Below are 26,596 nucleotides of genomic sequence, written 5' to 3' on the forward strand. Positions count from 1 at the left end.
ACTTTATTTTATATATTTTTTGTGGTTGGGAATGAAAAGGTCACACTAGCCTTTCAAACTGCTCATTGTATTCACAATTTATCAAGTCACTTTGGCAGCACCAAAGCCGTAATTACTGGGAAACCAGCCAGGAGTCCTCAAGGTGGTTCAGTGTGGGAGGACCCGCGCGGCTTCTGGGCTCGGACCCGAGCGGCTTCTGGGCTCTCACCGCACGCTGGCTTCTCCGCCGCAGATGGCCTGATTTAGAGCCAGAAGAGATACATTTTTAAGTTCACTGCTATTTAGCTTTGCAGCAGACAACCTCCTTCAAAAGCATTTGAAGGTTCGGCGCATATTGAATTTTAGATGCTTCTCAAAACTAAGTGTTTGAAAACTAAATCTGTTCTCCTGTGATAAGATTCAGTCAGTGATTCGTAAACAACATGGGATTCAGGGGCTGAATCCCTCCCACATCACACTTGGTGTTTTTCACCTCATTATCTAGAATGCCTTTAAGAAATTCTAATATCAGTTTATAAATTTCTCCGCCAGCCTAGTGAAAGAAACACACACATTCAAAGATCCTTCACAGTGAAAAGAAAAACTATTGGGTATGATTGAGTTCAGAAAGTACTTGTCACCTCTACTCAAGTGCCTTCCAAGTAAGCATGGAAAAGTTAAAATCTAGTAGCACGAAGGAGCTAATTTAAAAACAATAATGGCAAAGAAAAGTGTAAGGAATTCATATTTTCTGCATGTGGAAAAACTATTTTAATTGCTAAAAGCTAAGATGGAGAGTGAGACAAGAAAGACCCCTGTGGTCCACCGGGGACCAGTGGGCGGATCCACCGGTGTCGGGTGCAGACCCGTGACGCGGGGACCACGGGCCGCGGGCCGTGCTGTGTGGCAACCAACATCCCAGAGCTTGTTTCCTAGAAGCGGGTGAGCAGAGGTCGCCCTGCGGGGACAGGAGGAAGGGCAGAGGCGGGAGGACAACTTCTCAGAGTTTTGAGACTGTTGCCGAATCCCAGCCTCCGTTCTCTGGTGCCAAATACAAGCGCAGAGACAGAGTTTTGGGTGAAGTAGAAAAGAGTAGCCTTTATTGCTTTGCCAGGCAAAGGAGGCCACAGTAAGCCAGCGCCCTCAAGACTGTGCCGTCCCTTGGGAGAAAATAGGACGGGGTCTTAGAGTTCAGGAGGGGAAGGCAGTGTGCTGACAAGGAGAAGGGCAGGTGCAAGCTTGCATTCTTCTTTCCTCTTGGAAAACTTCTACGTGGTCAAAGTTGGTGTCGGGCACTCTTGGGAGGGTTCCAGTGGTCCTTGAGGCTATCACACTGTGACTCTCTTTCTGGAATAAAGGATGCTTACAAAGGAAGGGAGTGCTCGGGAGTGCTTCCTTAGAGGAGCAAACACCAGGTGCACTGTACAGCTCTGATTAGAAAGTAACCATTTTCAGAATGTGATTAAGTAAGAAAGAGAAACATTTCTGAGAAAACGGCTGATCGGGCTAAAAGAATAAGGCCTTGCATATTGGAAGCAGCTCTAACTGATTTCTGCTATAACAAGACTCCACGTCCAGGTTCTTGTGAGGCAGAGGTGTCTCCTGCCACCATCCTGATGGGAACCTGCAGCTGAATTTGTTGATCTGCTCAGTCAGCAGCTGGACACCGACGGCCCCCCACGTGCTGAAATACCCTGGACCAAGTCAGCACGATGCCTACAGCACGGGGCGGACACACGTGTCGGGGAGATGTCACGTGTCGGAAGGCCAGGACCTCAGGAGGGGCCCCTCCTGGGAAATGGGGTCACTGCAGGTGTGGCTAGTTAAGTGTGGTCATCCTGGGTCAGGTGTGCCCTAACCCAACACAACAGGGGTCCGTGTTAAAGGGGGAGTCTGGGCCCGGACACCACACACGCACACACACACACACACACACACAGAACAACGTGTACAGGTGGCCAGGTGCCGCCGCGGGCTGAGGAACACAAGGCTGCCCGCACACCCTGCACAGCTGGAGGGGCCTGGAGAGATCCCCCTCCCGGCCCGGGCACGGCCAGCCCCCGAGCTCTGCTCCCAGGGTCCAGCCCCTGACTGCGGGGACGAGGCCACCCGGGGCGCAGTCCCAGGTGAGGGTGGCCCCAGCGTTGAAGCCCCACCACCAGCACCCGCTCCGGACCCACGCGGGGGCCTTGTGCGCCTGCGCGCCCACCAGCATCTCCATCCACGGCGCCTGCACCGCCGCCTGTATCTCCGTGGTCCTAGAGGTGGCATAGTTTAGGGAGGTTTCCCGAATGCACCGTGAGCCCTGGTGCTGGCAAATCCAGAAAGAGCACTGGATACACTTGTGCAGGATTCTCTGATGAAAACGCCTCCTCTGATAGCCCTCCTGCAGCGAAGCTGCCTGTGAAATGTGGGTGCACTTTAACCAGGAAGCATCACTAACACTGATTCCAACCTGCGAGCTCGCTCCTGCGGCCCGTGGTACTTCCCTCCCAGTAACTTAGTGTGAAAGTTCTTATTATACCTCAGCCCGTGGGCGTATAGGAAAAGGAAGAAATAACCACCAGAGTCTTCACAGGTCACGAAGAACAAATCAAGCTAACAGAGCTTATTTTTCTTATTAATATGTGTAGTCTTAATTTCTTCTTTTTGACTTACATTTATACTGAAGTTTAGCATACTTGGGTGAAGTGACAAATGTTATCATCTGATGCATTACCCCAAAGTGAAAACACCCATGAATTCCTATCCACCCAATCACTAATCTATCACCAGCCCAGGGTTAACGTGTGTGTGTGTGTGTGTGTGTGTGTGTGTGTGTGTATTCCTTGAGCAGCCGTACGTTTGTGACGGTCATATGTGCTGTCGTGTAGAGGAGTTATTTTTTTATTGCTGTTTTATAGGTTGTTGTATAAACACACCATGATTGATTATGCCTTTTATTGCTTGTTCATGGACACTTTTTCAACATGAGTCAGTTATAAATGATACTGGTATAAACACAGGCACCTATGCATGCATTTCTGTTGGTTGTATAACTAGTAGTAGAAATGCTAAGTTTTGTGATACATGTACACCCAGATTTTAAGATAAATGGCAGAGCTTCCGAAAGTGGTTACACCAGGTGACAACAGGCAGCTCGGGGCGTTCAGCTGCTCAAGTCTCACCGACACTCAGTGGAGCCACTGGCATCAGAATTAGCATTTCAGGTACAAGGCAGTGGTGCTTCATTATGTTTTGTTATTTAATTGTGGTAAGAACACGTTGCATGAGATCCACCCTCTTTAAGGACTTTCAACAGTAGGCACATGTTGTACAGCAGGTCTCCACAACTTATCCTGCAGAACTGAAACTTTATCCCCTAGACCAGCGTCTCCCCCTTTGCCCCCCACCCAGGCCCAGGCCACCACCATCCACCCTCTGCTTCCGAGTCTGATGGCCCCAGGTACCTCCTCGTACGAGTGGAATCACGCAGTGTTTATCCTTCTGTGATGGCTTGCTTCCCTTAACACAAAGTCTTCAAGGTTCTTCCATGTTGTCAAAAATGGCAGGATTTCCTTCTTCTTTAAGGCTGAATAATATTCCGTTGTATATATACACCACATGTTCTTGATTCATTCAGCCATCAGTGAACATTGGTTGTTTCTGTGTCTTGGCTGCTGTGAATAATGCTGCAATGAACATAGGAGTGCAGGCATCTCTTCAAGATTCCTTCTGATAAATACCCAAAAGTGGGATTGCTGGATCATGTGGCAGTTCTATTTTTAATTTCTTGAGGAACTTCCATACTGTTTTCCATAATAGCCACACCATTTATATTCCTACTGAGAGTGCATGAGGGTTCCCTTTTCTCCACATCTCACCCACACTTATCTTCTTTTTCTTTTTTCTTTTTTTTCTGATAATAGCCATTCTAATAGGTGTGAGGTGGTATCCCATTGTGATTTTGATTTGCATTTTCCTGGTGATTAATGATGTTAAGCATCTTTTCAAGTACCTATTGGCCATTTTTATGCCTTCTTCAGAGAAATATCCATTCAAGTCCTTTGCCCATTTTTAATGAGATTATTTGTTTTTGCTGCTGAGTTGTAGGAGTTCCTTACATATTTTGGATATTAACATCTTTTCAGATATATGGTTTACAACTATTCTCTCTCATTACACAGGTTGATTTTCACTGTGTTGATTGTTTCTGTCATTTTGGTTTTAATTTTCATTTTCCTGAGGGCTAATGGGATTGAGCAACTTTTTATGCATTTATTGGCCATTTGGAGATTCCCTGTTGCAAACTCCCCACTCATGATATTCTTTTTTGTTTCTGATGGTCTTTTCCTTATTGATTTATATACGTTATTATTATCACTGTAATGATTCTCTCGATAGTTATATGTATTACAAATATGTTCTCCTCCTCTGTGGCTTGCTTTAAAACAAAAACAAACAAAACTCGTAGTGGAGTCTTTAATAAATAGAAGTCCCTTTTTCTTTATATCCAGAGCTTTTTTATCCTGTTTAAGAAATTTTCCCTACCCCAATAACAAAGGAGAGAATCTTCACATTATTTTCTAGAAGCTGTTTTGTCTTATTTTTCACGTTTAGATTTGCAGTCCATCCAGATTTGAGTTTTTTCACTCAGTATTTCAGCCGATCCAGCACTTTTTACTAAGCAGACTTTCCTTTTTCCCCGTTTGTTTTATATCAACTTTCTGGGCAGGCTTTCTCTTGCCTGGACTCTATTTCATCGATCTCTTTCCTTCTGTTTCACCAGAACTGCACTGTTCTACTTAACTTAGTTTTCCAATAAATCCTGACATTGGGTAGTATATATCCTCCTCTGGGCTCTAAGATCTTTTGCTATTCTTGGTTCTTTCTGCTTCCTTTTAAATTTTAGATTAGCAAGTCTCTTGTCAGCAAGCAAACAAACAAAAATATCTGCTCTGATTCAGGGAGAAGTTTTATTCTCAGAATGTTGCTTCCTCCAACCTGAGAAAACACTCTGTCCTTCATTTATCTAGGCTTTCTTTCCCTTCTCTCAATAATCTTCATAACTTTGGTATAGAGGCCTTACACTTATTTACACACGCTTCCTAGGACCTTGATGAGTTTTATGCTGTGGTAAATGGTATCACTTTAAAAATGTACTTTCTGTTAGTTAATTGCTGGAGAATAGACTGGGTTTCTATGAAATGACATTGTGCTTAGTGAGTCTAACTCATCTGTGAAACTTAACAGTTTACAGAATATTTCTTTCATAAACACGTTTCATCTGTAAGTAGAGACGCGTGTATTTTTCATTTCAAATATTCTTACCATTTATTTTATTTAGCTTATTTGACTGACAAGAAACGCCTATAAAATGTCGACTAGTGAACAGTTAGGATTGAATTTCTTGGTTTTAGGCAGTTGATGCTGTCCCACATATGCTTGGAAACATCTGAGCGAGTAACCGACAGTATATAGATAATTTCAGAGATAGTTTGGGTCTCCAGATGCCACTGTCTTTCCCCGGAGAGGGGTCACTTTGGACTCGGCTGGTGGCCGGGCAGGTGGAGGTGGGTCCCTACTGCGATGTCCCCGCTGGGTCCCCACCTCCTCTCTGCGTTCTGCTCACCTTACCTCTGGGGGCGCATTTGGGCCCCTTCCCTATAGTGGGCCCTGAACCCAAACTCTTGTCCCTTTAGTTCTGTAAGATGTAAAATGTATTTTCTGAATTTCCCAGCCTCTTTCTCCTTGGTTTCTCCACATCTCAGCTGCTGCTTGTGAATCAACACATTCAATGGAGGGAAGAGTGCACCAGTGTTGGGGTCACCTCCCCATTTTCCCGTCTTTCTAGGAACCATATCCTTGGATTCTTTATTGCCTTGCTTGGTCTCTGATGACTTTAATGTTTTTCTTCTCTATATTGATTGTGTTTATGCAATTTTCTGGTTGCTGCCAGTGGTTTTCATCGGAACGATTTGCCTCTGATGACCACTATTAGGAGAAGCAGACGTCCTCCCCCCTCTTGCTCTAGGTGTGAAGCGTAAGGAGAAGGTCCTGGTCACCTGTGCGGGGAGGGCAGCAGGACAGGAGGACATCGTCATCTGCTCTTAGAGTTACATTCGCCAGCCCTTCCTTCCACTCCTGGCTATGTGGGGTCAGGTGACAGAGCAGAGCACCCTTCCCACGCTCCTTACCTTTCTTTTACCTATTTGTTCTCTGTTTTACAGATGTCATAATAGAGGTCCAAGGTTTATGTATACTTTTCCTATTTTCAGCATTTATTCTTTCTCCTAAGATTGCATTGCAAAGACAAATAAAAGAAAATCCTATCTGCTCTGCTGTCTGCTTTTATCTCCTCTCTCCTAATCCCCAATTTCCTCTCATTTATAACCATTAATATCATTAGGCTGATCCATTACGGTACTGAAGAGGACTTTGGTTACAGGCTTAACTAACAAACTTGGCGTTGTTTCTCCTGATGTTCCAGTGGCAGGGAGACAACACAACTGGAGGACTTGTAATTTACTGTAGGACTGAATGCACGTGTCCTTGATCATTACAACACAATAATCAAGTTGGAAGTTGGCTTGAAAAGGAGAGGAAGAGAGTGTAATGTTTAAATAAGTCCTCAAACTATAGGCTGAATCCATATTGTACAGAAGGAAACTCTTTCACCTTGTTTCACATTTGTTTCCTATAAATGGGAAAACATTCTCAACAGCCGTGTTTGTAAGGAAAGCCACAGAAGCAACTGGTGGACGATAGCTACATCATGTCCTTATGATGTGTGTTCTCGTAGGCGCAGCCCCTGCAGACTTCGCATACAGAGCTTTACAGGCAGGACGGGGTGAGGGAGGGTCAATGCTGGCCCCGCCGTTTCCCCAAGTGCTCAGTGGGTGGTGGGTCCCTAAAGACATAAAGAATATTTTAGGAGATGTAAAGTAGAAAAATAGTTTTGGCCTCAGGGAAAAAATTAAAACATATGAGAAAAAAGGTAAGCTTAACTTCCTAACAGATTGGCTTTCCAAAGGACGAAATGTTGCCTGCAGGGGGTGTGGTCCCCTCTCCAGAGAAAGTGCCCGCAGGTTTCCACGGTGATGCCAGAGATGATTCAAGAACTGTGTGTATCTCTGTGACACACGATTAAATTGAACAACAGTTCATGTTCATCTGACCACTGCCTCCCTCTTCTCTCCCCCCACCCCGTTTTCTCCCCTCTAACCTATGTTACTCTTTTTTCCTGTAGTGACTCTGATTTTTGAAACAACACATTTTTTAAGACTTGGTTAAATTCCCTCCTCATATTAAAAAAGATGTCTGGGTAAAAGAAGTTTCAGAACTAATGTTGCATACATACAATTTCCTTTTAAAATGTCGGACTCTGTACCTTCTTAAATTTATACAACACATTAAAATTTAAAAGAGGGCATGAGTGTATTGACAATTAAATTGATTATTCAAAAGTCTCAATTTCTGGTATAATACTCTATTTTTATTTTTATTTAGAAAAGATATGATCATTAAATTTGTATACAAAATGTAAGATGCCAACATTTTTGCTGAGTTTTGAGAACATGAATGAAGGAACATCAACTGTCTGAAACTGTGCTTCACGTGATCTTTAAGGTGGTCAGTAATTCCTGGGCCGAGTGAGCTCTTAGCAGACGTGAGAGATGTGTGTAGCGGTCAGGTGTCCTCAGTGTGAGTCAGCCGGCGTTTTCCATATGGTTTATAATGTGTAGACATGATGAGACCTCTGACACATTCCCTCGGTGTAAACGTATCGTCCGGAAGTTACTTCAGCTGCAGGAGGACCTCCTCCTGGCGGTTTTGGAAATGCCACTTATGCTGAAGACATGGGTTTCCTTCTTCCAGTACAACAAGCATTACCAGGAATATGTAACTTCATGCTTCTCACGACTGCTTCCAACAAAGCAGTAACTTTCCAAGCAGTGCTAAGCAGCGGGACCCTCACTGACAGAACACGGTACCAGAGGCCTGGACGCCGCGCATCCGTCCTGCTCAGCGTGGTTTCCTGACCAGGAATCAGCGCGTGTGGAGGCATCTCAGCCTCGCCTGCCGCATCCTGCCCGTGTTTCCATGCTGCTCGCCCCTCCCCAGGCTCCTCAGAGAGGACAGTGAGGTCTGCACCCCGCCCTGGAAGACCAGGCAAGTGCGTCCCCCCATCGCTCTGATCACAGCCCACCCGAGACAGAGACCCTCCAGGGCACCTAGGGAGTGAGTCTGTGCAGCTTCGAGCGCAGCAGCCGGCAGACACTGGGGGTCCAGGCAATTCAGATGCCAGAGGCGCCGGTGCCTACCTTTCCACACTCTGATGGTGCTAGAAAACGGCAAGTAAAAGACCCTATAAAAACGGGTGAGGATTTTTTGTGGTAGATTTCCAAGGGAAAAACGGGAACTCTATTAGATTGGACCTGGCAAGAGAGAAGATCTGACCCTTAGGACCTGTCAGAATTCTAAATTAACCTTCATTTATGCCAGAGTGAATTTAAAATAGGTATATAAACCTCAATGAAAAGCAAGTATGTAAATGAAATAAAATAAGTACTACTGTTGCATAAATAATTTGAATTCTATTACAAAGTAAGACATAATAGACTATAGAGGAAAAAGAAGCTTGGATCCTCCCTTAAAATCAATGGGGAGGTTGTAGAGAAAGCTATCTCCTACAAAGAGAAGGAGAAAGTCATTGCCCTCCATCAGGAAAGGAAAATGTGATTTAAGGCTATTGTTGCAGGTAAAGCTTCCATAAAACAGTTTAATGCATCCTTTTTTTATAAATACTCTCTGTGGCTGTGTGCAGAAGATAGTATTAGGATAGGCGTCACTCTTAAAATGATGAAATTGAGTTCAGTGTAAATTTATAGACGATGAAGAAAATAAAAATATGCTCTTGTAAGTCATATGGGACAGAGGAATTTTAAAATCAAGAGAAAGAAAGTCCCTAACCTTCTCAGGTCTGAACTGCTCAGTTTCAGACTCTCTTGGAAAAGGTGAGTATTAACACTCACTTACATTCAATATCCTGTGAATAAAATATCACACCATAAAAAAGTAAAAGCATTCTCTATGGCAGCCACTGGAAAATAATAGATGATTGATAAAAAGATTATTTAACAATAACACTGCTTAAAACATCAAACTATCACACATGATTTGGAGTAGATTTATGGACGATTACTTTTCATGCGAGCGTTTTGTTTTGCTTATTTTTTGAGACTTGTCTCCAGGGAGGACGACACATCTTTCAGCCCAGAACAGAGCAGACATGGAACAGCACCTTTGCAAGCAAAGGAACCTGGCCTTTCTGTTTTAATAATAGCCTTTTACCAATGAAATATTAACTGACTCGGTGCATGTAATTCAAAGACCACGAAAGCAGTGAAGGGAACAGACAGTAGCAAGAGTCTGTGTCTTTTTAACGACAGGACGTAGCCGTGGGCACGTGATAAGGAAGCATCATTTAGTAATAGTTAAAGGAGAGGAAGAGACCGCTAAGCACCACCTGCAGATTTTCTGTGGAGCGAAGCCAGTGTCGGAAAGCACGCGATGTGTTTACCCACAGTCCTCATTTCCAGACCCCTCTATGGAACGAAGCCAGAGTCTGAACGCGTGCGATGTGTTTACCCACAGTTCTCATTTCCACACCCCTCTATGGAACGAAGTCAGTGTCTGAACGCACGCGATGTGTTTACCCACAGCCCTCATTTCCAGACCCCTCTATGGAACGAAGTCAGTGTCTGAACGCACGCGATGTGTTTACCCACAGCCCTCATTTCCAGACCCCTCTATGGAAAGAAGTCAGTGTCTGAACGCACGCGATGTGTTTACCCACAGTCCTCATTTCCAGACCCCTCTATTTGCTGACACAGCTGACCCCTGGTAGGGCTGCAAATCCATCACCCTATTGCTGCTTCTTCCATGGGGACAGCAAGGGGATTCTGCCTAAACAGGGCATTCATGGGAGAGACGGCTGTAGGCAGAGGTGGACCTGGATTTTCAAGCACGTCCTGTGTCAGATGAACAGATATTTGAAGAATAAATGGAGGATTAGTGAAGGTGAAGTTTTAGGAAGATCTACCTTGGTCCGTAAAGGATAGGCTGACATGCCAGGCGGTCCCTTTGGCAGAGAAGCCTCCGTGTCAGAGGACACGTGAATATCAGTCGGCACCGTCCCTCCAGCCAGTGCTCGGTCACCATGGCCACTCCCTTTCCCCTCTGTGATCTGCCCGTGCAGTTACGATTCGCATGTTCACAGGAAGCAGACACAGGTTACAGACCCCCAACGGTCAGCCGCATGAAAATCCCCCCAAACTGGGTGCCCGGGGCTCACGGTGCTTCTTCCACTGATGCCAACTGTGGACGTCTTGACCACTTCATCCACCATTCACAATTTCACATAAAACATCACTTCTGACAAAATAACTCATTTACAGCAAAAAGGTAAAGCGATGCTGGATTCGCTGATCCGATCATGTTCCCGGTAACTAGAGTGATTGTACAATTATCATCCCAAACTGGACAGTTCTGAACTCAAAAGGGGTTTCTGTTGACAATCTTATGAGGAAATGTGTGATCCAGGACTTTCCAGCCGGGAAGGTGGCCCTGCCTGTCTCTCACTGGGGATGGTCGAATGCCTAGTGTTGATTCTAGCTGCCCAGACGCGTGGCGCTCCTCTTCGCCTTGAGTGGGCTGACCTTATTCACTTCATTCCTCATTTACACTTCAGCTGCTTTATGAGTGTGGAGGGACGTGTGCCCCCGGGAAAGGCTCCAGCTCACAGCACACTGGGAGATGCGTCGTAGGGGAAACAACAGAGCAGACAAGTCCAGGATATGTAAGCTCTGGGAACCAGAAAATGGACTGGATTTTCTCCATGGACTCTGAGAACTTAACTAAGGATTTAGACATTTTCTGCAGAAAAATTACATGTAAACAGACTGAAGAAGAAACTTGGTGATTTCCAGAGCTTCATGGATCTACTGAGGCCACCATGGATAGCAGCTTCAGAAACCTTGATTTTTGTCAAAAAGGAAAGATGTATCCAGTTGGCTTTTAGTTAAATGACCAATCCATCAAAGTATGTTGTCAATTTTTCCTGCTTCTCAATAGTTAAATTCACCCTGCTGTCCAAGGAAAAAGTGCGTCATCACCATATTATTAATTTATCATTTCATCCAGGTCACAACTAACAATCCAGAGACATACTATGCAGAATTACATTTGGATTTGTGTGTGGAGGGAGATTTGTGATTCAAAACAAACTATCATTTCTGTTCACTGTAAATTTGTATTCTAGATTAGATACTGCATTCATCTTCTTATGATGTTCCTTAAGATATTATTGAAATTCAGCAGCTCTAATCACAAAGTTCGTGATAACAAAAATGTCATGCTTCTTGGCAGTTGCATGATTTCAAAGCAATAACTGAAGAAAAGTTAAAACGATCACGCACGAATATAGCGACCTGCAAGCCACTAACACGCCCCGGAAGTCGGCTGTAAGGAGGACTCCCCGAGTGGGGCCTCCAGCTGCTGACTCCTGCTCGCCCCCGAGCACCCGCTCCCCTCCTTTGCAGGGCTGTGGAATTTCCATGAGCTGAAGCCGGAGGAGAGGGTGACTCAGGACAACCGAAGGGGCCGGGAAGGGACTCTGGGAGCCCAGACAGACCCCAACACGGATGCCAGGTGTCGCCAAGTGACAGACACACAACCAGAAGGTGCAGCCCTCTTTCCAAGATCTGTGCACACCCAGTTTGACCTTCAATCGATCACTTCCTTTTCCCTTTTTTTGGTTAAAGTCCTTGTTAACACTGCCATTGGCCACGAGGAGGCGGGGATGAGCTTCGTGCCCAGGAAGAAGAGAAAAGGGTTTGGTAAAAGCCCAACTCACACCTGCCTCCTGTCACTGGTCAGAAGTGTCTACCTCCTTCCAAGGAGTAACTGTACATCCTATATTCTCAAATAGACTGGAAGCAATTTAGGACAAAGAGAAACATGAACCTGGCAAGTTAAGAAATCAAGGAAGCAAAGATGAACACTGTTCACATCTTCAATAAGAGACCTATTTATTAGGCAACCTAGATCTCCAGCTTCAGAGTAGAATATCTGTGTAAATACCTTATGTTTAATGAATGCAGGAATATTTACATTAGAAGCAAAATTACAGTGATTGGATATGAACTGGCTGTAGAGTCTCAGAAAAAAAAGTTTCTGACCTTTAAACCTCTTCCAAGATGCAATATTCAATGTGCAATGGAATTCAAAGAAGCAAATAAAATATAGTGTTCTGTTTAGAACAACACCGTCCCCAAAATGAAAGAAACAGCACTGTCATGACGAGAGTAGCTGATGCATCTCCCTTCACCTCCATCTGCACTGCTTCCTCCACATGCAGAAAAGAGTTGGAAACAGATAGAATATCCATCTTATGCATTAAAAAAAAGTTGAAAAGAAGATGCCCCGGGGAGAGTTGGGATAAAACAGTATAGAAATAGTAATAGCTATTATTTATGAGGCAGATAGCATACACTTGGCACAAAGCAAGGCAGTGAAGGCATATCACCACAGTCCACAAAAAATTACATCAGAAAGGCCTTAGAATGCTCATTTACACGGGAGTAAACTAGTGCTCAGATAAGTAAAAAATAATAGTTGCAAGGTCATGCAGCCAGTAAGGGAAAGAATTCAGGTTCAAATCGTTTTCTTTGATCTAAAGTCCACTTTCATTCCACTATTCCCAGTGCTTATCCCATTAGAAACAAGGACATGAAAGGTCCTCTCTCTGCACTGAATGATCCCCTTGGGAGTTGTCATGGCCGAACTGTGCCTGCCCCAAATTCATGTGTTGGGGTCCTACCCCCAGTACCTCAGAATGTGATGATATTTGGAAATATGGCCTTTAATTAAGGTAAAATGAGATTACATGGGAGGGCTGTAGTCCAACATGGCTGATGCCTTAAAAGAAGAGGAGCTTGGGACGCAGACAGGCACAGAGGGATGACCACGTGAGGACACAGGGAGAAGACAGTGGTCTCCAAGCCAAGGAGAGCGGCCTCGGAGGAAACCAACTTGCGGACACCTTGACCTCAGACTTCCAGGCTTCAGGATTGTAAGATAGTGAATTTCTGTCCTTTAACCCACCTGGTCTGTGGTATTTTGTTACGGCAGCCCACGCAGAATGTTACCCAGAGAATCATCTGGCAGCTGTCACGGAAGGACTAAGATATTCCACGTGAGGTCTATCCTCAGCCTCTCTAAATGTCCCAGGAGACGTCAATACGAACTGATCGCCACGTGTCACGTTGTGATTTTACACCAGTAAGAAGGGTGTAATATTTGGGGAACCCTGCCACCTCCACAGTGCAGGAGCCCGCAAATCTCCCAACACGATTTCTTCACGTCAGAGCACCGGCCCTAACATTCAAGGAATCCCACAGGCTTATCTGCATATCAAGAGCCCGGGAATGATCACCTGCTGATTTTTGCTGGAAGTCACAGCAGGCTTTTGCTGGCTGCACCATTCACGCCTGGGGCTTTTGTCTTTCTGTGGCACCAGGACAATAGCAGTTGCCCCTAAATGAATAAGGTGAGAGATACCCAACAGAATGGCTTTGGCCCATTAATTTGGTAAGAATGAGCCAATGATTGCTTGAAGCAGAGGTGGAAATTTCCGTGTGTTTAACAACTGCATTTAAAATTATATCTTACTTGTCTCAAATGTCTTTTTTTTTTCTGTTTTTTTAAAGAGGCTGCCTGAGAGGAGAGGAGAGTTCGACTCTCCACCCATCACGTGGGACCAGCTTCTTCTTTTTTTCTTTTTAAATTTATTTATTTATTTATTTATTTATGGCTGTGTTGGGTCTTCGTTTCTGTGCGAGGACTTTCTCTAGTTGCGGCAAGCGGGGGCCACTCTTCATCGCGGTGCGCGGGCCTCTCACTATCGCAGCCTCTCTTGTTGCGGAGCACAGGCTCCAGACGCGCAGGCTCGGTAGTTGTGGCTCACGGGCCTAGTTGCTCCGCGGCATGTGGGATCTTCCCGGACCAGGGCTCGAACCCGTGTCCCCTGCATTGGCAGGCAGACTCTCAACCACTGTGCCACCAGGGAAGCCCTCAAATGCCTTAAAAATAAGTGAGATGATAAACCCCACGGCCCGAGCACAGGAAAGCCCACGTGAATGAAAAATGTTGCTGCCGTATCAGTAGACAAAGGGTGCTGCAGCTATCAAGCCGTCCGCCATCACAGCCGCCCGGACGGTGAGCCCTGAGGATGCCCACTGCCATGCCCTCAGCCCCTGCAGCGCCCCCTGAAGACGGTGCCCCCTGAGGGCACTCAGGAGGGAAAGCACAGGACACTGGCCCCAGGCAGCTGAGGTGCAGATCAAAGGAACGATTCCAGTGAGCCCAGACTCTTGCCTCTTCCCATACATAGAAAAGTGTTAAATTCATTAACCTGAGATGTCTGGTTTTCTTTAATGAACAGTCATCTTTGATGTTCCGACTGCCTGGCCTTTGTGGCAAAAACCCCTGCAGATCCCGGCCCCTCCCTGACCTCTTCACAGCCGTCCCTCAGCGCTACTGACAGGCTGCCTCCTGGGCTTGAGTCCTCAGTTTTGTCCGCCAAATAAACATCATTCTCAACTTTTAGGCTGTGCGTTAGTTTTCAGTCGACACCCACAACGCCTTCTCCACCGGCTCTGGACTCTTAGAGGAACGCACCAGCGGCTGCTGTGAAGGCAGCGAGCGCCCTGAGGCGACAGGAGCCCACGGAGCGGACCGGTCACTTCCCGGGCGGGTTGTCATGGGAACAGCGGGAGTGAGCATCAGCTGCTAAAGCATCCCGCTTGCCCTGCGTTACACGCAGTCAGCTCCTCTGACCCGGCCTTTGTCCAGCGACTCTGCCCTGGAGCCGGCGTCGGCGGGACGCCGAGAACCCCGCCCTTTATGCCCTGGTGTAAGAAGCCATCGTCGCGAGGAGAAAACCTGCCTTTGAAGTCTTGGATTTCTCCAACCCATCTCCCTGACAGGTCAGGGTAGTAAACGCTGAGTATAAGCATCCAACGTCAGCGCTAAGAGCAGTCACTGCAGGACGGCAGGCCCATCCTCAGACAGCTCCGTCTTCTAACCAAATCCTCACCTGGACAGATGGTTTAACAGTCACAGCATTTCGGGCCCTCACCCAACGACTCCAGCTTTGCCTCGAGAGAAGAGCTCAACCTGACCTAAGACCCGAACGTCAACTCAAGAAGGCAGATTGTTGGTCTGCAGAATTGTTGGAGAGTTGCATTCTGAGACTAGGCTGTATTTGCGAAGAGAGTCAGGCATTGAACCAACGGTTTACTACTCTGGGGAATAGCTGTCTCCTATGCAAAGAAGCGTTTTCTAATTAGAGGGGGACCATTTGCGAGGAGGCCGACGGGGAAGGTATCTGGCAGAGTCTGTGCCACGGAAAAGTAACAGTCTCTGGAATCAGCTGAGTCTAGCCCAGATCCTGACGGTGTCCCTGGCTGCCGTGCTAGGCAGCGTGTTTACTTCCCTGAGTCCCAGTCTCCTCACTGTGAGGTGAATCCATGACATCCATCCCGTCGAGTGGTTCAGGGGCATTTACGTAACAGGTCAACATAGGGGTTTCTGCTTCTGGTAACGGTCAACTACACCCCCATCTTGTCAACCTCTTTCAGATAAGGAAGGCTGTGGCCTGTGAAGCAGGACTGAAGCCAATTAAGAGAAGGTCCCAGAAGGAAGTCAATTTTGAGATTATGCAGGTGTTAGCAGCTTTTGGCAGGAACGAGCTCTCTGCAGGGGGCCCCTTTTGTCTTGTCACTAAACTTAAACCAGCCACCCCCATGCTCTGCTTATCTCCGACCCAAGCACACCTTTCAAATCTCTTGGTCACACAAAGCCTTGCCTAATCTGTTGGTTCTTCCCGTAGATCAAGGAAGTAAAAATGAAGAATAAGTAGTTAACAGATGACCAGATCTTTTCCGCAGCTTCCCCTTTCAGGAATCTTGTGAACAAACTGTGAACAAGCCAGCATCTAAAGAAAGAGCCAAGGAGTCCACAGCCTGCACACAGTGGGGGATGGCGACGAGTCTGATCTCCTACCTCCACCATTTAACTGAGATTACGTCCCCTCTCTCCCTTTAAAAACGTTCGTGGCCGGGCAGAATCTTCGGAGTTGGTTTTGGGGACACCCAGCCCACCTTCTCCCCAGATTGCTGGCTTTCTGATTAAAAGCAATGTTTCCCATTTCTACCAAAACTTACCTTTTGAACATTGAGTTTTGAGCAGCAAGCAGCTGGACCTGAGTTCCGTAACACAGGTATTATATCCTCGGGGAGGGGAGGGCATATATTACTTCCTCTCTAAGATAGTGGCAATTGAAACCTACATACCTGAGCTCCTACTGAGGTTTCCTTCTTTTTTTCCCATCCACTGTGTTCAGAACCCCTTCTTCCCACTTGCTGTGTCCATTTCCGGAGCAGGCACCCCTGGGTACGGCAGAGCTATCTGTTACACAGGTTGTGCGTTAACTGTGTCCCCCAAAGATATGTTCAAGCTCTAGTCCCCGTGAATGGGACCCTATTGGAAACAGGGTCTTTGCAGATGTGATCAAGCTAGGATGAGGCTCTACTGGAGGAGGGTGGACCCTGACTCAGTGACCGGTGCCCTGATGAGAAGAGAAGATGGAGGCACATGTGACAGTGGAATGTAGGGCTTGCCATCATCCATGGGAAGCTGGAAAAGGCAGCAGGGACCTTGCCCCCCTCCTTCAGAGGGAGCTTGGCCCTGCTGCCCCTGGGACTTTGGACCTCTGGCCTCCAGACTGAGAGGGACAGTCTCCTGCTGTTTTAAGCCCCCCGTCGGGTGTTCCGTCAGGGCAGCCACAGGAAAGAACACAGTGCTGGCTGTGTGGCAGGTTGGGCCCCGGAGATGCCCACCATCCAGGTTCAGTCTGGAGGCACCCTGGGGTGCGAGGTGTGACTCGTATACTGCTGGACGGTCCAGGGCTTCCCGGCTTCACCCCTTGGCCCTTCCTGCAGAATGGTGGAGGGCACGATTTGCTGGGCCAGAAACCCCCCTTTACAGCTGGAGCCGCCTTGCAAAGGCCAAAGCAAACAATGTCTCTAAGACTTGTATAAAACCGAGCCCTTGTTGGGTGTCTCTGATGTGATGGCATCTACCCCAGTCCCTGCCTTTGTAGACCCACATCAGCGCCACATGCAGAGGCCAAAGCCCACCTGGCTGAGCCCAAGGTCTGCAAACCGCCCCAGTCGAAACACCTGCTTGCCCCACCTAGGAGCCCACGGCTGACCTGAGTCCACAGCCGGCCCGAGTCCACAGCCTGGCAGCCCCAGTTGTGACACATGAAGGCACAATTGTGACACATGATTTAAACCCTCAAATTCCATTTAAAAATTTCTTAGTATGTCCAGGCAATGCACAAAATGTTGTGAGTTTGGCAAAGATCAATAAATATACCGTCTCCTATGTCTGAGACAGAAACATAAATCAACGGAAACAGCACATGGCGACGTGCCCTGTAATCCATGTAGTTACAAGCTCCTCCAAGAGCCCTGAGGTCAGGAGACACTAACAGAATGGTGAAAATATAAATTGAAGATGAGATATTAATTTGTTGTATTTTATCGATAAAGCTTTTATTATCCATAATTATGGACTTTTCACAAGCACATTTCTAAATGACTATAATTTTGTAAAGGCAATCTGTGAAAAAAAAGAGTCAAAAATAACAGATTTGGCTATTCCATAATACTCAGAAGAAAAGTATTTCTCCACCTAAAATTAAATGCTGTAAGTTAAAACCTCTCAATTCAACAACTATGAATATATGAAAATGCATTTGTTGCAAACAACTTTACCTAATTTATGTTTTTAAAGCTGGCTGTGTCTGCGGTGTAAAGACTGGACTGTGGGAGAGTCAGGCCAGGAGGACAGAGCCGTCTTATCCAGCGAGGGATGGGGAGGGCGGGGGCGCGATGGGTGGCGGGCGCCGTAGAGACCTCCCCACCCTGGAAGCCGGAGTTGCCAAGTATGAAGTTTCTGGAAAGCTCCTCAGGCAGCAAGGAAGAGAAACCCTGGTGCAGCCTGGCTCACATGTTTGGGTTCAATCCTGGCTTGTTCCCCCCATTCAGGGAGGCCACCTGCCAAGAGCTCACTTTCTCCCTCCCCCTGCCGCTAGGCAGGTGCCAAGTACCCTCAAGGCGGCGACGGGCTGCAGTCCTTTTCCTCACACCCTCCCCCAGGCCCACCCAGAGAACGGGGTCTGTCTCTTCACCTGACTGAGTGCCTGCGAGCCAGGGGTTTCCCTGTTAGTCTGCAGACACAGGCCAGGATGCCAAGTATTGATTCCATTAAAATTCTGCGTTTTGAATCAACAGAGAATTCAGGATTCCCTGATTAGTGTGAAAATAAAGGGAACCTCATTTAAGATGGAAACGGGAAGCAGAAAGGGACGCGCTCAGGCAGGTGCCACTCGGGCCCTCTGCAGACCCAACGCCAGGAATGTCCCTACTTAAGACCAGCATGGGAGGGAAGATTTTCTCCCCGCCTGGCAACAGCCCAGCCAGTGAGAGACTGCCACCACTCATCCAATGAGAAACCACCACTGCTCAGCCAATGAGAAAGCACCACTGCCCAGCCAATAGGAACCCCTCAGCACCCTTCACTCTCCCTTTCCTCCAATGGACTTTCCTTCAAAGCAGCTCTTTCCACTTCCCCCATTTTCTCTATAAAATAACACGTTCCTGTCCATTGTTTGCGCAACTTGCCTGTGGTTTTGCCATAGATTACATGTCCCAAGCTGCAATTCCTTTCTATTCCGGAACAAAGCCATTTAGCTGGTAAAATTACTGGCCGTTTTGTTTTTAAGGTCCATGTGAGCTAGAAGCGATCAGCACCCACTACTGGAGCTGACGGTAGAGTGAGCATCTGGAGACCCTGATTTCTCAGAAGGGCAGGGGCACTGTCCCCCCTGTCCCACTCCACCCACCGACGTCCAAGACACTGTCCCCCTCCGTGCAGGGCACTGTACCCCTCTCTGTCTGGGGTCCAGGTCACTGTCCCCTTCTGTCTCCCAGAGTCCAGGTCACTGTCTCCTGTTTTCCCCAGTGTCCAGATCAATTCCCTCTCTGTCCCCCGCCCGAGTCCAGGACACTGTCCCTTTCTGTCCCCGGGATCCAGGTCACTCTCCCCTATGTTCCTAGGGGTTCAGGTCACTCTCCTGAGCGATACCCCACGCCCCCAGCCCTGGGAGTTGCGGGTGAGGAAGGCAGGGACGCCCACTAGCCCCCAGTCCTCCGAGCTGCCATTTATGAGCGCCCGTCACATAGGAAGAACTAAAACATCCCTCTCGCAGCAACTCGGCGGGGAAAACAACGCTGGCGGCTACTCGTAATTCCCTTATATTTATTTTAACACCACGGAATCTCGCGAGATTTGAACTTGTTACCGGGCACTGGAGATATCGCGAGATGGCAGGGTGCCTGCCGCTTCCGGACACAGCAGGCATCGCGACAAGTGGAGATAACGCGAGAGGACACCAGAGGACTTCTTGACCTATCCGGGCGGGGCGGGGAAGACGAAAAGGTGGTGGTGAGGCTGGGCCTTTCCGGGGGCGATGTCGTCTGCATTCTCAGTCAGCAAGTTCCCCGTCAGCATCCCCGCCGTGATCACGGTAAGTTGCTGCCTCCTTGACAGTTCGGTCGCTGTCGGCAGGGGCCTCTCCAAATTTCCCAGCGTCCGCCGGGGAGGCCGGCGGCGCCGGACGGGAGGCGTGGGTGAGGGGGTGCAGGGTCGGGGCCAGTATCTGGGTGGGCGGGGCGTGGCGGGGGAGGGGCCGGGGCGTGCGGGGAGGGGCCGGGGCGTGACGGGGAGGGGCCGGGGCGTGGGGGCGGGACGAGGTTGGAGGACCTTCAGGGCAGGCGGGATGCTGAGGTGCGGGGTGGTCGGGGGTCGGGGGTTTGCGGGGAGAGCTGGGACCTCGTGGCGGCGGGGAGCGGGGAGGTGGGCCGTCCTGGGCTGGGATGGGGGGTCCGGGTGGCGTGGACCCGCTGTGGGCAGAGTGGCGGGGCGCGGGCCGCTCCGCCAGCACCCGTGCCCCCGGGGGACCTGAGCCTCAAGGAGGGAGTCCGAGTACAGGGGTGCGGACGAGCCCACCTCTGGAGTTGAGCAGACATGCGGTCGCAGCACTATCTGGAGGGCAGGGTGTGTGTCACAAAGGCGGGAGAAAACCACGTCTTGCAAGTTTGGGTGGCCCGGATTTCTGAGGCTTTAATCACTGCTCTAAGGAACTGGTAGCTTTGCCTCTGGGGGCGACCGAGTGCATCCCCGACCCAGGCACCACTTTCTCATCTCCCCGCGGAGGAGGGTCTTTAGATTCTCCCAGCCTGAAGTGCGGTTCTGTTCGACACGTAGGAAAGCCTTCAGTCCTGTGTGGGGGCAGCCAGGCACGGCCGGGTGACAGTCCCTGGACGTGGGTGCAGTGGGGGTCCCTGTTCCCCCTCCCCGTGTCCTGTGAGGCCTGGGGCGCTCGGGACGTGCTCAGAGGGGAGGCAGCGTGCAGCCTGGTCCAGTGCAGGGGGACCCTGAGGGGTTTCTGCTGTGTGTCCTGCAGCAGACGGACTGGACGGAGCCCTGGCTCATGGGGCTGGCTGCCTTCCACGTGCTCTGCGCGCTGCTCACCTGCTTCTCATCGCGGAGCTATAAGCTGCAGGTGGGGCACTTCCTGTGCCTGGGTGAGTACAGTTCCGCGGTGAGTACTTCCAGTGCCTGGGTGAGTACGGCTGTGTGCTGCGGCAGCGCGTGTGCGCGTTCTCTCTGTAGCCCCAGTGATATGTGAATGTACTTGTAAGGCCTCCCAACGCTCCTGTCTTGTGTTCTACTTTGATTGCAGGCCACTCCCATATTTCACTTGTGGGTACTGTAAAGATAAGGTACATTTTGGATATTGGATTTGAAAGGCGTCTCAAGCACCTGTTGTGTTCCTGGGAGGGTGCTGAATACCAGTTACACAAACGAGAGCTGGGTTTGCCGAAACGCTGAGTCTGTACAAGAGGCTCCTCTGGGGGCTTAGCTGCTCTGCGTGCTCTGGGAGGGAGTGCAAACCAGGAAGGAAAGCTCTGTGGTGCAAAAATAACACACTGCCCGAGTCAGTTTTGAAGGTAAGATCTACAGGGTTTGGAGAAGGTACAGAGCTGTGTGGAATCATTGAGAAAGATTTCACAGAGGAGATGAAGTCATGGTAGGGGCTGTAAAGAGTGAGTAAAATCTCTTTTTCTTCGGGTAAGGAACAGATGTCTGGCCCAGGCCTGGCATCTGGGGCGGAGGCAACGGGTGAGAGCACAGGGGTGACGGACAGAAAGGGTGGGCCAGGTGTCAGAGGAACCACATTCTGACGCTGACCAGTTAGAAGTACGTTCAGGCAGGAAAGGTGGGCCGGGGCCTCAGAGGCTATGCTGGGCTCTTAATCTTGCGGACGTTGGGAAGATGCTGAAGATCTTGCTTGGTAGTTTAACAAAGTCCAAAAACTCATCTTAACTGTGATTTTTCAGTTGGCCTTGTGCAAGGTGGGAAATCCAAACAAGAGGTCGTCTTAGGACAGGCGCGAAGCAGCAAGCCTGCATCACAGAAATAGTCCTGACGGTCAGGGATGGCTGTTACTTCATTTCTTTACGTGAGAGCCCTAGTAAGGAACGCGAGGGGTGAGCAGGACAGACGGGCCCCCGAGCCTCGTAGAGCTGGTGGGGCCCCAGCATCCACTGAGTAACCACAGCCCTGCTGCGCATCATGGCAGGAAAGGCAGGAGCACCGTGAAACCCTGGAAGGGGGCCGCACTTAAGTCACTGCCCTGACATGTAAACTGAGGGGGGAAGGGTGCGGGGGAACCAGCCAGGCAGCAGGCGTTCGAGGGCCGGAAGGGACACTCCAAGCCCCGGGAATAATGTGTGCAAAGGCCCTGAGGCAGGAAGCACAAAAAAGGTGATGGCCTCAGCCACAGAGCCTCATGCAAGGAGCCCATACTTGAACAGCTTTGTGAACCTGGGAGCTACGTTTGGGTTTGTTGTTTTCAAGGACGAACAGAGGGCGACTGTTTTAGCGTGGGGCTGATAGATGCTGGTCTAAGTGCGTTTACACATCTGATGGCGCATTTAATTCTCACACCTGCAGAAGATTGGGATGTTACTTGCTGCAGTTTCACAAACGAAGCACAGACTGGTTCACTGCTCCCCAGCTCCTGAGTGGGGCGCGTGGTCGATGCATCACGTTGCCCTCCTGGGAGGTGGACCCCCCGTGCTCAGGCCTCTCTTCTCCTCTCCCGTCTCCTTTCTTTTGCTTCCTTGATGTGCGTCTCAGGGTCCAGTCGTCGAGGGAGGGGTCAAGGACTGCTCCCCCCATTTTACCCCAGGAACCGGAGGGTGTGCACGTTTTTACAAGGCTGAGGCTCCTGGTGGCCGTCCTCCCCCTCCTCCACCCCCTCCAGGCCCTGAGCAGCACGTGGTGCCGGGCCAGCCCGCGGTCCTCCCGCCCTGGGTGGGCCCCCTCCCCACGCCCCCAGCGCTCCCTGCGCTCCAGGTGGGACTGTGAGGGCGGCCAGGGCTGTCCCCTCGGCTCCTGTCCCCTCAGGTCGGTGCTCCCTCCGTGTCTTTGCCGCCAGCACCACTGGGGGGTCCAGGCAGCCGGAGGGTGGAGGCAGGTGGCCTTCAGCTCTGGTCTCAGGGCCCTCGGGTTCCACTGCCGGCCCTGCACCCGATGGTGACCTGCGGGGCAGGGAGGTCGGCAGACGGCGCAGTGCGGCCACGGTGGTGTTGGGGCAGGAAGCCTGGTCCCCGCGGCGCTGCCCCGCTGAGGGCTGGCCTGGTCTGACCGAGACCACCGGCCTCGTGTGTCACCTCGGGTTTCCTTTCTGTGTAATGTTCCCTCACGTTATGTGTGAAATAGAAGTTACGTCTCATCCAGCGTGGCGTTGTTCTGTCACGTTTACGTTACGTAGCACGTTGTGAAGGATGTGTAAGGCGGTGGCGGTGGGCTGGTCCCCTGACTTCTCACGTGGGCTTGCTCTCTTCTCAGTGACCTTAGTCTACTGCGCGGAGTACATCAATGAAGCGGCGGCAGTGAACTGGAGGTGAGCGGCCCGGGCACGCGGACCCTGCGTGACACCGTCCCCGTCAGCGGCAGAGCACACCGGGAGGCCCCCAGCCTCCTTCACGATGAGCCTTGGACGGTGACCACCGTCCGGTCTCCTCGGTCACCGTGGGCCCTGGAGGCCCCCCCCCCCAAAACAGAAGCGCTCTAGTCCGTGACGGGGAGACTGAGATCCACCCACGATTTACTTGGTCCTGAAAACGCTGGTTCCCCGGTTTCCGGGACACCGGCCATTCTGTCCTGACCCGCGTGTCCTTTCCCGCTCACACACCCGGGCAACCCACTCCGTGTCCAGTGAGTGCTGTAGAGCCGACCCTTCCCCTGGGCCCCCCTTCCAGAGCCGCCCCCAGGCCTTCTCCTCCCTTGGGGCCGCAGCTTCTCCTTCTGGACCTCGCAGGTCAGGCAGGAACCCTCGGGAGGCTGGAACGAGTGGGGAGGGGAGCGCCGCCGTCCCCCTGTGTCCCCGCAACCCGGGGGACGACGTGGCCCGATCAGCACCCCGCCTCCCGGCTCTGCCTTCGGCACCCGGACCGCACGGGCCTCAGAGCAGAGTGACAGCCGCGCCCCGGCCGCCGTGCCCTCCCGGCGGCTTCAGGCCCCTGTCGTTCGGTCAGGAGCCCACCCTCGGCCCCCCGCACGACCCGGCCCCCGCTTTGTCTCTTCCGCTTCTAATTAGGACGCACACCCTGAGCACCCCTCGCTGGGCTCTGTTCACTGTGGGCCCAGGGCGATGACTGTCGCTGAGTCAGTGACGTAAAGTTCGTGTCCTGCGCCGCCACTGAGCGGGACGCTGGGGGCAGCCTGGCCCGGCCACGCCGTGTCCCCCTCTCCGGGGGCTCGGCCTGAGCTTGCATGGGGGCCGCAATGCCCCTGGAGGGCCTGGGGGTCATCCCCCACGGGGTTAGGAGGGTCGCCTGGTAAAGGGACTGAGGTCGCCATTGTGTGCGGGCGGGGCTGTGCGCCCACCTCGTCCTCCTGCGTGGAGGGGCTCCTGAGGCAGAGTATCACGAGAACGCCATGTTGTGACGCCCCGTAATCTTTAAATCTTTCTTGAAACAGGTTGTTCTCGAAATACCAGTATTTCGACTCGAGGGGCATGTTCATCTCCGTAGTGTTCTCGGCACCCCTGCTGCTCAACGCCCTGGCCATCGTGGTACGTGCGTGACAGAGCTCCAGGCCTCCGTCCTCCCCACACGGCGCGTGTCCACTTCTGACGGCGTCTCTGCACGGTTCTTCCCAGGTCCTGTGGGTGCGCAAGACCCTGACCGAGATGACCGAGCTGAGGACCCTGCAGGAGAGGCGGAGGGCGAGGAGCAGACCCAAGGAGGAGTGACGGCTCGGAGCCGGCCCCGCGCGAGCATCCTTCAGACCCCGTCCGCTCCTGGAATGCACCTAGACCAGCTTCTAGGACAGAGTTTACCGCACATCCACCAGGGCCCTCGCCGGGCCTGCAGGGGCTCCCGTCTCTCCAGTTAAGTTGTAAGCAGACGGAGCCGCGCATGCCGCCACGTGTCCACAGCACTCCTGTGACCGTGTGAGCTACCAGACGTCCGTCCACGTGGGGACGGTGACTGAGTGAGGGACAGTGCCATCCACACGTGGGCACCTCCGTCACCCCATCACCCGTCACCCCCATCAACCCCCATCACCTCCATCACCCCTATCATCCCCATCACCTCCTATCACCTCCATCACCCCGTCACCCCCGTCACCTCCTATCACCTCCATCACCTCCATCACCCCCCATCACCTCCATCACCCCCCGTCACCTCCATCACCCCCCGTCACCTCCATCACCCCCCATCACCTCCATCACCCCCCGTCACCTCCCATCACCCCATCATCCCCATCACCTCCGTCACCCTGTCACCCCTGTCAACCCCCATCACCCCCATCATCTCCTATCACCTCCATCACCCCTGTCACCTCCATCACCCCCGTCACTTCCATCACCCTGTGTCACCTTGTGTCACCTCTGTCACCCTGGTTTGCACAGCGGTGGCCTCTCCGTGTGGTGCTGCCACAGGACAGAACACGAGGGGCTGCCTTGCCTTTCATCCAGTTAGAGATGTGACGACACTCCGAGGCCCCGCGTCGGGATCCACGGAAGCAGTGGCTGGATGAGCCCCTTGAGTTGTTTTCTGGAAGGAAAGTTACAAGTAAACACAGTCAACATTCACCTGTTTCAACTAACAGGTTTTTTTATGGCAAATACAAAGATTGATTATATTCCTATGTTCCACCTTCTTTTTACCCTTTGGGTGTCCTGGGACGTGACGCTGTTGGTTTATCGGACCAGGTGCACTATTTCCCTGTGATGTCCGCTCTGTAAACCAGCGTCTGTGCAGGACGCTCGTGGTCTTGTCACACGTGGAGCTGCAGCTGGAGGGTGACAGGTGAGCAGAGCCCCTGTCTGAACACACAGCGTTCCGTAAAGAGAATGCTGTTGGCTCCTGATTCGGGTTTAAGAAAATACTTTGTGAACAGTTTCCATAATTTTCACGAGATAAGTGAAATACATTCTTCAGATTTCAAAAAGAAAAGAAAATCTGTTCATATGAAAGCTTTTATATTTAGAAGCTCAAAAGGTGACCCTTTGACAGATTATGAAATTAAATCTTGAAATCCAGATATATAAAGTTTTTCTAGGTAGTTGTAAACTCTCAGTAGAGAAATTATTTCCTGAATTTTGACATTAGTTGTAGAAGTGAGTAGGTAGAACTTCCTAGATAAATCTACTGGAGATCTTAACCTGAAATTTTTTCCAGTCCCTCCTTGATGTCTTAAACTTCTGTATTGAACGTTTTAAAAATCGGCTTAAAAAACAGCATCTCATGTGAAGTCAGATTTTAAATTTCTTGTACCTGGCAGCATGCCTCATTGTGCATTTCTGGAAATTTCCAGTTCAGGGTGTCTAATGGTCTCATGGCTTCAGAAGAGTCCACTGCGTCCCGAGTGATTTCCTCGGAGAGCAGGGCCGAGCTGGCCGGTTCCCTGTGAGCGCGGTGCCCTGGGAGCACGGGTATGGTGGGAGGGGCTGAGGGCGGGAGGCTGGTCCCCTCCAGCCGTGCGGTCGGGCCGGGGCCCAGGGGACAGAATGCATGGATAGGAACATCCTGGCCTCGGCCACACAAGCCAAGGAAGTTCTGGGGCATTTTCACTGTCCGTAATTATTTGGGCTGTCTTAATATGGGACTGTCTGACTGGATCTCAGTTTTCCTGTGACAGTAGTGTAATAACATTGTTAACTTTGCATAAATTTGGCGTTAATGGCATATCAACCTAAAGACACGACATGGGCCTTTTCGTTCACTGGCGTGTGCAATTTTTTTGGAACAGTTTTATTTTCACAAACACAGACTATTTTTTAACTTTTTAGTAAGTTCACATTCAGTGGCTAATTCAGTGTTAACAAATATTTCTCTGTCCTCCTGCTCGGGGAAATCCTACA

The 26,596-nt window shown here is 50.3% G+C and overlaps 1 protein-coding gene across 3 annotated transcripts; it reads left to right on the forward strand.

Annotated features, from left to right (window-relative positions):
* Positions 1–19,554: 19,554 nt before the first annotated feature.
* TMEM18 (transmembrane protein 18) lies at positions 19,555–25,374 on the forward strand. Of its 3 annotated transcripts, none has more exons than XM_036873792.1 (6): positions 19,555–19,678; positions 20,618–20,755; positions 22,171–22,246; positions 23,071–23,125; positions 24,205–24,298; positions 24,386–25,374. In XM_036873792.1, exons 1-6 carry the CDS (start codon positions 19,622–19,624, stop codon positions 24,476–24,478), a joined length of 513 nt encoding a protein of 170 aa, XP_036729687.1. In that variant the 5' UTR covers positions 19,555–19,621; the 3' UTR covers positions 24,479–25,374. The 3 variants fall into 3 exon arrangements, with proteins under 3 accessions (XP_036729687.1, XP_036729688.1, XP_036729689.1); XM_036873793.1 differs by having other exon boundaries at positions 20,621–20,755; XM_036873794.1 differs by lacking the exon at positions 22,171–22,246 and having other exon boundaries at positions 20,618–20,738.
* The last annotated feature ends 1,222 nt before the right edge of the window (positions 25,375–26,596 follow it).

This window comes from Balaenoptera musculus, chromosome 13 (assembly GCF_009873245.2).
Source record: "Balaenoptera musculus isolate JJ_BM4_2016_0621 chromosome 13, mBalMus1.pri.v3, whole genome shotgun sequence".
NCBI lineage: Eukaryota > Metazoa > Chordata > Mammalia > Artiodactyla > Balaenopteridae > Balaenoptera > Balaenoptera musculus.